The 12,139-nt window shown below is 58.3% G+C and overlaps 1 protein-coding gene across 24 annotated transcripts in view; it reads right to left on the bottom strand.

Annotated features, from left to right (window-relative positions):
* Ncor2 (nuclear receptor corepressor 2) overlaps positions 1–12,139 on the bottom strand; it is a 162,824-nt gene that overhangs the window by 88,290 nt on the left and 62,395 nt on the right. For 23 of the 24 annotated variants that reach the window (XM_074060783.1, XM_074060796.1, XM_074060795.1 and 20 more), the window contains 2 exons: positions 9,485–9,664; positions 6,228–6,341 (listed from right to left, as the gene is read on the bottom strand). In XM_074060783.1, coding sequence (XP_073916884.1) covers positions 6,228–6,341; positions 9,485–9,664 — 294 coding nt within the window. The remainder of the gene's footprint in view (positions 1–6,227; positions 6,342–9,484; positions 9,665–12,139) is intronic. The other variant, XM_074060784.1, reaches the window with a different exon arrangement.

A 12,139-nucleotide genomic window follows, 5' to 3' on the forward strand; every position in this document is an offset into this window, starting at 1 on the left:
AGGGTGGGATTAAAAACACACAGAACAGGTTATAAATAGAGGCTCCCAGAACGGCAGGCAGCTGCCCAACCTGGCCCTCAGGGCTACCACTGGGCTGGCAGCCCTGGGTCCCCTCCAAGCCCTCCCAGGCTGGGAAACAGCGCAGGGGGCCTATAACCCCAAGCTGCAGCCTCAGCGGCTCCCCGTGCTCCGGCTGGAGACGTGGGCACAGCTCCTCGCCAGCTGAGCCTCTGCCAGGCTTGGAAGCCGAGAGATGTACGCAAGGGACCAGGGCTCCAATGCCCTCTTGGATCCCTGGTATCACGATCATGTGATTCTTTCTGGGCTGCCAGCCTGCCCACCCCTCCCCAGTCACAGTCCAGGACTTCTTAGAAAACTAGAGCATGTGGCAGCAGGGGCTCGGGGCTAATTCAAGAGGCTGGGCCTCCAGCCCCTGGCCAGGCCCTGGGCCATGAAGGCGACATTGTACCTCCGCCTGGCTGCTGGCCGGGCCTGGGACCACCAGGGTCTGCTCGAAAGCCACCTGGAGCATGGCCCAGGGACAGAGGAGTGAGAGGAGCGGAGGGGCTTCATAAAGGATGTGCAGGGACAGCAGAACCCTGGGAGGCCTGAGCCCCGCGTTGGACAACACAGTGGCCATGTGGGCGCCCAGGGGAGTCTCTTCCCCATGACTCAGCCTGCCTGGGGGGACGGATGTATTCAGTGTTGACATGGGCTGGAAGGGCAGGCCACAAAAGTCACCGGCACCACATGGAAACTGTCCCCCAGTGGTCCCCAGGTCACACTTGCTAACAGCAGGGAATCCAGAGACCTGGGAAATGTGGCACACAAGGAATTTGGGGAGCCAAGGCCCAGGTAGCCCCTGCTGAAGGCAGACAGCCCCAGCCCAGTCCCAGGGCAGTGGGCTGTAGGTAGACTCCAGCTGGCACCTAGAACAGCCTTGGCCTAGAGGTCAGGGCCCCAGCCCACCCAAGGGCTCCCTTTGTTCAGAGCCACAACCCCAAGATGAACAGAGGCCAGGGGCCGGAAAGCCAGAGCAAACTGGCTTGGCAATATTATGTTATAATGACTCCCAGTTCAGCACACTCCTACCTGAGCCAAGAGCTGGACATACGTTACTGAACTTGACCCACATATAAAAAATGTGAGGCCCATAGAGGAACACCCCCATTTTACAGATGGGGAAATTGAGGCACAGAAACACTACAAAAAGGAAGTCCCTATGCTCCACGCTCCACAAAGGGCCAGGTCCCACTGGAGGTCCTCAAGCTGTAGTGACCCCAGAGTTACCACAGACCCCCTGGGAAGCGGAAGTGTCTGCCCTGCGGATGAGAGGGTCCTGAGCCAGGACAGCAAGAAGCTGGACTTGGAGTGGGGTGAAGACAGGGCAGTCCCCCACACATTTTTGAGCACTCATTCTGTACTGAGCACCAAAGAGAGACAAGGAACAAAGGGGACCCAGCCCCTGCCATCAGCAAATCCAAGCCTGGTCAGGAGCAGCTAATGGCAGATTCCTGTGCTCAGGCAGAGAAAAGTGCACATGGCACTCGGGGGACAAATGTCACTCCCTCAGAAAGGTACAGGAGAGTTACATGAGCTGGGTTCTGAAGGGTGAATAGGGGACGGTGTGCATTATGAGGCTCTATGAGCGTCAGTACCAACTTCTCGTCCAGATACAAACCCAGGTTAGAGCAGCCGGGCCACCAGAAACCGTGACATCTCATGGCTGGGGCTGGGATGCAGCTCAACTCTGGGCCTGGGCCCATGGCGGGGGCTATAGAAGCCTGTGTCCTGTGACCCCCGGTAGACCCTGCCTTCAGCCACTGCCCCAGGTAGCAAGCCCCACAGCTGGGGGTGGTGGGGAGTCTGCCAGGAACAACGTGGCATGCCCACTGTCACTTCCCTCCAAAAAGGAGCACCCTCTCACCTCCCCACTGCCACCCTGAGAAGAAAATCCACACTCCTGCCAGGGTCAATGAGGGCCGACCCTCCCTGACCCGACCCTCACCACTCCACGCAGGCCGCAAGCCACAGTTGCCCCGGCGCCCTGGCACCTCCTCTTCCTCTGCCTGAACACCACTCCTCCTTGTCATGTGCTCCTGCTGCCCTCACTCAAGTCCTGACCCAGCAACCTCTCCTCAGATAAGCCTCCTGAGGGCTGCCTCTGCCCTCCTCTGTCCTCCCACCTGGCTGTCTACACACATGCTGGGTGCAGATGACATCCGCAGGTGACGTCAGCACCTGCTGTGCATCACAACGTCCAAGAAGCCGGGCTCTGCCTCTTCTCTGCTGCGCTCAAGGCCCTGGCACAGTGCCGGGAGACTGGGAACTTACCTCCCCACAGCCTAGGGCCTTTCCAGAGGGACCCAGGCACAGGACCGAGGACCGCAGGGGAAGCAACCACATCCAGAGCTGCCCTGCTCCTCCTGTACCCGCGGAGGCCTCTCGGCCCCTCCACAGAGGAGGCAGGGCAACCCCAGCTCCCAGGACCACTGAGCCTCTCGAACACCAGCCCCCTCCCACGGATGGGGAAACTGAGGCTCAGGGAGCTCACTAGGCTAAAGGCAAACCCACACAGCTGTACGGAAGGTCCCATCTCTCCCTCAAAGGCCCTTGTCTGGCTCCGCCACGCACCCCCACCTGGAAGAACTGCACTGCGGTGTCTCCACGGCACACACGTGTGCCTGCTCGTGCACACTGGCACACGTATGGACAAGTGACCACGGTCCTCCATATACGTGAGCGGTGTGTAAACGCACAGATAACCACACAACGCTACACACCAGCAATTCACAAACAAGTGCTCACACGTGTGCCACACATGCGACCCGTCTCACACGCGCTGGCTCGCCTCAGGGACGGCGGCCCTGGTGCTCACCCTGACCAGCCCTGGGCTTGACCCCACCTGGGAGCCCCAGCCAGCTCCTTTTCCCTGGATGTGTGGCCCTGTCCTTTTCTGCAGAGTGGGGACAGCAGCTGCCACCACAAGCCAAGGACCTGGCACCACTCAGAACTCCTCGCCAGCCGTCGCAGCTTCTGGGCTGCAGTTCACCCCCGTGATTTGGTTTCTTCGTCCACAGCCAGTCCCACAGCCCCGACCTCGGGGCTCCCAGGTCTGAAGAAGCCCCAGGGTGGGACAGATGCAGTCTGGGGCTCAGAACAGGCTCACCACAGCCAACTCACACCTCTGAGGGACCCTGGGCCTCAGGAGCAGCCAGACATGGAGCGGAGAGTGGAGGACACTGGGCTGCAAGGTGGGCAGACCACTGCTTAGAAAGCCCTGCAAATGGGGACAGGGTGCCAAGATCCTCAAATGGCTCACATTCACACGGAGTCTCGATGACATTCTTCAGAGTCGCTCTGCGTGGGCCCAAGTCCTCCTCCCACCCTGTCAGCGCCTCACAAAGGTGCCCACTTTGCCCTCCCCACAGGAACACTCCACCATCATCTCTCGACAAACATCCGCTTGTCTCCCCGCGCTGACCACATCCAGACTCACTCCAGGGGAGACCCGCCTCCCCTCAGGGCGCTCTTAAGTGCCACCTTCGGGCTGCACAGCCCTGAACTGGCAGGACCTCACCCTCACAGCAGGTGGCGAGGTTCCTCACCTGCCCGCATCTGCACAACTTCACTCCTGTGAACTGCGTCCAGCCCTGCTCTGAAGATCAAAAGCACCCATCCCCAACCTGGGCCTTGCTGGTGCTGTGATCCTCTGAATCCCTTCTCCCAGCCCAGCTCCTGCTCTTTCCCAGTGGGCTGGTCTCAAGCCCACCTCCCACCCACCTGCTCCAAGCCCCCCAGCCTGGCAAGGCTCTGTCCTCGCCATCTGCACACCTGCCGCCGCCCACGCAGGCAGCACCGGGAGGCAGGAGCCTCAGACCTGCCACGAATGGCTAATGAGCCGAGGCCAAGCTTGGAACAGCCAGGCGGCTCTGCCCGGCGGGAAGCTGCCTTTTCCCCGCTGGCTCTGCATTTAGAGTCAGATGCTTTCCTCCACCTCTTGGGGGAACCAGCAGGGAAGGAAGATGGATTAAAATTTAATCTTACTGGGCCCCCAAGGGGCGCTAAATCCTGGCAGTTCCGACAAAGGGCCGAGGGGCCTCCTGCCTCCCTGCCCATGGCTGCAGGCCCAGCCCAGGCAGAAGGGTCCAGTCCCCACACCCCAGAACAAGAAGGCGCTTCTGGTGGGGAGGGGCTGGCCTCTCCCACTGTCCTTGCACCTGCTCAACAAAAACTTCCTGAGCAGCTCCAATGAGCCCAGGACAGAGCTGGGAATAAGAGACAAAGGTCCCGCCCCCAGAGCTGTCAAACAAACAGTAGCTAAGCAGAGACAGGGCGGAGGAGAAATGGAAGTCAGGAAGGAGGACAGGTGTTGGTTTTCAGTAGATGGCCCAGAGGAACGTCACCGAAAAGGGGCATTTTAGCAAAGTGAAGCCAGCTGAAGAACTGGCTGAATGAGCCTTCGGGGAAGGTCCCCAGGCCGAGGGTCACAAGCACAGTAGCCACAGCTCAGGCCATGGACTTGTGTCCACTGCTGCTGAAGAGAACTGCACCTGCTCCCCGACCCCAGACCAGAGAGGGCGGACAGGGCAGGCAGATGGGCCACTTCCCCACAGGCCATGGAGCCAGCTCCACCTGGGCTCTGTGTCCCAGGCCCAAAGCTCATTTGCTGTGCAATCTCAGGCAGGTCCCTGTCCCTCTCTGGGTCTTGATAGGCAAAAAAGAACAACTGCACCTGTTTCACACAGGTCTGAAAAAGATGAAATCTTGCAAAATGTGAACAAAAACGACTGGCGATGGGGACACAACAGCAGCATGGGCATTTCTGGGGTGGAGGGCACGGACACTGTCATTCTACAGTCAAGCAACGTGAGGCACAGGCAGGTGTAAGAACGCTCGAGGTCAGAGCCGGGAGGTGGGGTGGGTGGGATTTGAATCCAGGACGCTGGCAGAAGTATCCGTGGCCCCTCACTTCTCCCAGCGTTCCCAGTGTTTCTTGGGGTGGGAAGGTGGGGGTGGGAGGGTGACCTGGCACACAGCCCCAGCAGGTTCAGGCTCGTCCTGCACCCTACCACTGCTTCCTGAGGCGGAGCTATAGTCAACCTAGATGATCCAGTTGTTCCTTGCCTTGGGCTACTGCCACAGGCACCAACCTCCTGTGCCCAGGCTCCAGAGAAACCATTCAGGACCCAGGTCAAAAGCCCCAACTCTGAGCCCTGACCCAGCCAGGGGAGATCTCATGGAAGACACAGCTGGGAAGACTGACCAGAGAAGCCAAAGTGGGAAGGGTGGACCTCCTCCCCTGCTCCCATCTGTCACACTGCGTGTGATAACTCAGACAGTCCCTCTCTGGGCCTCAGTTCCTCATCTGTGAAATAAAGAGGGCTGGAAAGGCTCGACACCCACAAGTCCTGAGCACATCTGGGAAGAGCCAGCTGGGAATCACAGAAGCCTCGTGCATGGCAGCCTGGCTGGGAAGGTATGGAGGGCGCCACCTCCCCAACACTCAGGCAACACAGTGCCGGGAGCCCAGCCTCTCCCCAAGTCTGAGGACCCCAAGGGGCCCTGCATCCAGCCACGAGCTTGTGCTCAAAACCCCTTCCAGGGCCAGGAGTCAGCGGAGGCCGAAGCTGAGGAACCAGAGTCCTGTGGTCTGCCCACCCTCAGGTTCAAGGTCCAGGGCCATCCCATCCTAGCTGGTAACTGTGGCCTCAGTTTTTCCATGTGTCCAATGGTGATGACAACTGTGTCCATCCTCCCAAGACTGCTACAGCAGGACCAACAGAGCAGAGCTGGTCGATGGGACTCAGGTGTTATTGCTAATGACTAAGTAGTTGTCATTGTCCTATCTGCACTGCACGTAGGCCCACGGTGACTGCCTGTCCAACTAGCTGAGACAGTGAGATACCTCAAAATGCTCTACAAGGTTAGAAAAGTAGTCGAAACAAAGCTGGCCTGTGCTTGCCTACGCTAAGCCGTGGATGTGTTGTCACACAGGCCAGCCACGACCTGAGCAGAATCCCTGAGCACAAGCAAGTGGGTTTCTACCGCCACCCCAAGTCCCTGGCAGGGCGGCAGGGTCACTGGGGCTCCCAATTCCCAGGTGAGGACACTGCAGAGGCCTACGTGGCTGTGGGGTTCCCAGGTGGGACACTGAGGTGGCCTGTGTGAGCATAGGGTTCACTGGTGGGGACAGTGAAAAGGCCTGCATGGCCGCAGGCACCTACCCGGTTCTCGTCATAGATGATCTGCACCAGGCTTCGGTGCTTGGACTCGATGGGCGGCGGTGACACAGGCTTCTCAGGCTCGGGTGGCTTGGCAGCCTCCTCCTCCAGCTGTTGCTGCGGGAAGGGGGACAGTGTGAGGCCAAGCGCTTGCAGCGCGGAAGCTGAGGTGCAGCCCCCAGGCAAGGCGGCCCTGGCAGCCCGGCCACTGGCAGCCACACGCAGGAAGTCAGCCTGCTCACCGTTTCCTGTGAGTCACGCTGGGGACTCCACGCCACAGAGGCCAGCTCCCCTGGCTGGCTGCAGCCACCAGCTTTTCAGGTTCAGTCCTGCCTCAGGGAGGCCAGGGAGTGTAAGCAAGCAGCTCACTGGGCCTCAGTTCCCTGTGTGTAAAATGGGCTAACGCCCACGCCTCCCTCACTGGGTTGCAGCAAGGACAAACGAGGTGACATGTGCACAGAGCAGAGCTGGGCTGGCTAGAAGCCAACCGTTATGATCCACCACAATCTCTGAGAGTGCCATGGCACCAGGACAGGCCACAGACACTCTGCCAAACCGTCAAGCCCGGAACACAGCTTCCACCACTCACTTGCTGTGCAACCTTGAAAAGTTGTCCAACTTCTCTGAGTCCCACTTCCCTCGTCGGGAAATCATGGGAAAGAAAGCTCTTACCATAGTGAGGATGGAATGAGCTGACGTGTGCAGAGCACAGAGCAGCACAGACAGGAAAAGTTGCTGAACAGGGCTTTCCTCACCACCACCACCACCACCACCACCACCATCACCATAACCATCACCACCACAACCACCGCCATCACCACCACCGCCGCCATCACCCGCCCTGCATCTTCCTTTGGACAGAGGGTCCCCTCATGCTGCTGTCTGCTTTACACCAAAGAGAGACCAACACTAGAGCTCAAGACACTGGCCCCGGTCACACAGGTGATCACACTACACCTGCCAGGGTGTCGTGTGTGAGATCAGCACACAGCTCCATGGCCTGCGATGTGCACACACTTTGGACGTGACCAAGAGCCAAGGCAGAAAGAGCCCGAAGGTGGAGACCTGGCTCCACTGGAACAAGGGGCAGATGAGCCGAGTGGCCTCTGCCCCACAGTGACCCTTGCTGGTGGCTTCCAGATGGCAGCAAGATGCTCCCAAAGTGAAAAATGAAGCCACACAGTGCAGGGCTTGGAAGGGTGGACTGGCCTCTTCCTCTGGGGCCAGAGCAAACAGCAGGCTGGGTCACACGTGGAGACCCAGCGAAGAAGGGAGCTTGGCCCTGCCAGGCCCAGGCTCCACTCACTGCTCTGGGGCCTGGGTCACTTCACGTCACCGCTCTGACCCCTGGTGTCTTCTTGAGTGAAGCGCGGGGGTAACAGTGCCCAGTGCCCACCTCCAAGAAGATAAAGCACAGAGTGTAGCTGCCCATAGGGCTGGGCGAGACCACTGCCTCGCTTAAACCAAGACAGCGCTGCACAGCCACCGGGCTGGCGGGAACCAAAACTGTTCTGAAAAAGAAAATGCCCGGCATTGGGCGAGCATGTGCAAAGACACTCAGTGCTGCTGGGATGATGAGGCAGTGCAGCACTGCAGAACAGCCCAGGAACTCCCGGAAAGTCTCAGAGTTGCCACACAGCCAGCCTCCCACTGCCTGATCTACACCCAAGACCCGAAAGCAGCCAGTCAAAGAAATGCTGGATCCTCCTGTTCACAGCAGCCCTGTGCCCAGGGGCCAAAAGGCAAAACCAACACAAATGTCCTTCAACGGTGATGGACCTGTTGGCCAAACAGAACGCAGCCACGAAAAGGAATGAAGTTTTGCTACATGCTATTACATGAATGAACCTTGCCGATCTGGCTCTAGGGAAAGAAGCAGACACAAATGGACCAACATGTATGATCCCATTCCCATGAAATGTCCAGAGCAGTAAACACACCGAGACAGAAAGCAGACCCGTAGTTGGGCAGCAGGAGAAACAGGAGAAACGGGTACAGGGTTTCTTTCTGGGACAATGACGTCTTGGAACTAGACAGAGGTGGTGTCTGTCTGAACAACAGACAACGCGATGAATGTACTAAATGTCTCTGAATTATTCACTTCAAATTGGTTTATTTTACGCTTGTGACTTTTCATTTAAAAAAATATGTATGTCAATATGGAATTTAGGAAAAAAATAAAAGCCAAACCCTGACTACTAAGGCCTTCCGTGAGCCACCCGGCCTCTGGCCGACATCACACAGGTGCCGCCTGGAGCTGAAGCTCTGGTGGAGGCCGGTGTCCCCACTGTGGACAGAGATCAGAACGACACCAGGGAGGGGACCAGCAGGCACTAGGGGGAAGGGGCAGGTAATCCTGAGTACCCATTCTGTACTCAGTAAAACTTCAAATACAGGTACGCAATGCATGTCATCGACGCTTGTATTATCTTCGCCTTCGCACGTCTTCCTGTGGCCTCAATGGTGACAGCAAGGGTTTACTTTTGATCTCAGATCCTGTCTCTCCTCACCGTAAGGTGGGGGTCAGGTGGTCACCCGTTTTCCAGGCGCTGCAAGGACTCAGTATCCACACAGCCTGCGAGCAGCAGGGTTGGCAGATCTGAAGCACTGGGGTTCCTGAGCCAAGCGCCGTGTCCCTGATGCCCAGAGAAGCAGCAGCCCCCCAACCCCAAGCACCAGAGCAGAGGCAACAGGGGATGACCCTCAGTCCACAGGACACCCGCAGCCTCCCCTCCAGCCCCTCCAGTCAGCAGTATCTGCAGCTGCTCAAGTGCACGTTTAATTTTCTTTAAATCAAATTAAAAAGAGGCCATGCGTGGCGGCTCAAGCCTTTTATGCCAGCACTGAGGAAGCAGAGATCCAGGGGGTGATGGTTCAAAGACAGTTTGGGCAAAAAGTTCATGAGACCCCATCTTAATCAACAAAGCAGGCATGATGATGCATGCCTGTCATCCAGCTACATGGAAAGCATAAACAGGAGAGTCACATTCCAGGACGGCCTGAGTACAAACATGAGACCCTATCTTAAAAACGACCAAAGCCAAAAGGGCTGGGGGAGCGGCTCAAGTGGTAGGGCGCCTGCTTAGCAAGCGTGAAGCCCTCTGTTCAAACCCCAGAACCACCAAAGAAAACAGGCCACTGCCAAGACTGTGGGGGAACACTCAGTATATGTGTGTGGTCCCATTGTTAGTGTCGCCTTGGCCACCGTCATCGCTACCGGCTGGGCGGGTGTCCCCCAGGTCCCCACCCCATGCCCACACCTGCTTCTTCTTCAGCTTGGAGATCTGCTGCTCCACCATGGTGATCTCACGGTCAACACGGTCCATGTTCTGAATCAGCTCCTCCTTGGACAGCCGGGGTGGCGCCAGCTCCAGCTCTGGGTCGGCGTGCGGGGGACTGGGCGGGGACACAGGCTCCAGCTTGCCTGTCAGGCTGCGGTCCTGGGGTGGAGAGAGAAGACACATGGGGTCAGCACAGGTAACACCCCCAGTCAGCTCCGGTGCCTGAGCGCTCCTAGTTCTCTGCTCGCCATGTGGTTCCTCCAGCAGTCAAACCCGAGAACACGTCAGGACCCAACCTGGCCCCGCAGACCCTCCTCGGACTTTCACTGACACCTCTCGGAGCACACAAGCAAGTCACAGAGCCACCCGTGCATTCTGTACCCTGGCTTTGCAGGACACACACCCCCAGGAGCCGGGCAGAAATGGGATGGAAAGACAAAGAGCCATCAGGGCCAGGCGGGGGCATGAGGGGCACTTCCACACACTTCCCTGTGATTCTCTAGCTTTCCCCCCTCGAGGGAAAGCTACCGAGGGCTGTGAGGACGCATTTCCCGAAGCGTGTTTCACACCCCAAAGGACGCACACTTGGCTCCTCAGCAGCTTCTCCTCCCACCAGCTACACTCGAGTGGGCGTCCAGGCTGTGCGGGGACACTCCGGGGACAAGGAGTAAGAAAGACAGCCCCAGTCCTCTCCTGCATGGCCCACTCTGTGACCTCAGGCAGACCACTCCATGTTCCCTGCCTCTGCTTCCCTACCTGTGAAACGGGGAGAGATACAAACAGTTCCCACCTGGCAGGAGAGTTCTACCAGACCTGGGCTCCAGCCTGGCTGCACAGGCTAAGCCAGCCCACCCGCACAGGCTAAGCCAGCCCACCCTGTGACTCCATGCCGAGCTGGCAGCTGCTGGCAGAGGAGGTCCAAGAAGAGGCGGGCGCCACCTCCGAGCCCACACAGCTGCACCTCAAGGACTCAGATGCTTTATCCCTGGAGTAACTGCAGCCCAGGACTGCTGCTTGCCTTGCCTCGGGACTGGCAGCGCCACGCCATCTCTGTCAGCTCCTCATTCTCAGGTTCCTGTCTGTCCCTCTTTCCCCTCTCACCCGCAAGGCTGCAGGACTGTGCTGGCTTTACCCAGGAACATGACGAGCTGGAGGCCAGGGTCCCAACCCTACCTCCCCACAAAGAACCCTCCGGGAAAACATCTCACTGCACTTGAGACGAAGGGTGGTGACATAACCTGCTGCAGGGAACATGTCCTCCCCAGGCCACAGGAGAAAAAGATAAAGGACATGGGCTCTGGGTCCTAGGCCATCCTAAAACCCTGAGACCAAACCGGTGGTGCCATCCAGAAACAGTTCTCAAAATCGATGCTCCCTCCAGAAGGTCCCATCCCCAGGCTGGGGTGGCACCAGGGACTAGAGGGAGCATGGGTAACCACTAGAGACGGCCATAGGCGACTGCGAACGGGTTTCCCTGAGTCCTCGGCGGGCACGAGCTGCCATCTGCCCCCGCTGCTTCCCTCGGGCAGGCTTGGGGATGATCCTCGCACATGCACGGCCGTCATGGACAGCAGAACACGGGATGTGCCCAATGCCTCAGCCACAAAGAGAATGAAAGTGACATGGTGCCTCAAGGTTGGGCTTCCAAAACATGACGCTGAGTGAAAAGTGGCCAGATGCAAAGCCACAGCCGCACAGCTTCGTGTGCAGGAAACGTCCGGGCAAGCACCTCCACTGACACAGCTGGGGGTGGGGACGGAGTGCTGGGTGACGTGGGAGTGACCTCATGTCAGTGCAGGGGTTCTTTTTGGGATGGTGACAATGTACAGCCACAGCATCAAATGTCCTACACAGGCTATGGACTCTCACTTGGGAGAGTTTATGTCGTGGGAATCCCTCAGCTCAAAATGAGGCCCTCATGGCCGGGGGCATGGGGGCCTCCACGTGGCAGGTAGCTCCCCATGACTGCCTGCCTTGGTGTCAGCCCAGAGGCCGGGAAGGAATAAGCTGATGTCCTCCACTGAGTCGCAATGCCCCACTGGGTGTGAAACTTCAAGGCAGAGTGAAAGAACAAAGCTCACACAGAAAGGGCCTGCTTGTCCCATCCCAGCACAGTGACAAGTCCAGGACAGGCAGTGGCCCCTTAATGCCACCTGAGAAGCAGACACGATGGAAGGAGGGACGGATAGCTCTTTCTTTTTACTGGGCTTGAACCTGGGAGGGGACAGCTGTGGCCTGGAGCCACAGCTGCTGCTTATCAACACACTAAGACCACGCGGAAGATGACAGATGGGGTCTTGGTGACTTCCGTCATGGGAGCCAGGGTTCCTGCTTACACCAGCCTGACTGGGACTCTCCGTCCATTTCACCAGAAGAGCTTAACAGCCCAAGGGACTTCCAGAAATGGTTCCATCTGTAAAGGCTCTGAAGTCCCCAAAACAAAGCTGGTGGATTCCAAAAGAGCCAAAGAGCCCTCTAATGAGCCCGAAGCCAAGGCCACGGAGCGTCATGGGACAGAACACTTCATAGGAAAAGGGACACAGCGGGGGCGGGGGCCGGGCAGACCCACGCTCAAGTTCTCGAATTCCCGGCTCTGCTTCCAGCTGAACTCAAGGCAGCAGATGCAAACTCCAT

This window comes from Castor canadensis, chromosome 18 (genome assembly GCF_047511655.1).
Source record: "Castor canadensis chromosome 18, mCasCan1.hap1v2, whole genome shotgun sequence".
NCBI lineage: Eukaryota > Metazoa > Chordata > Mammalia > Rodentia > Castoridae > Castor > Castor canadensis.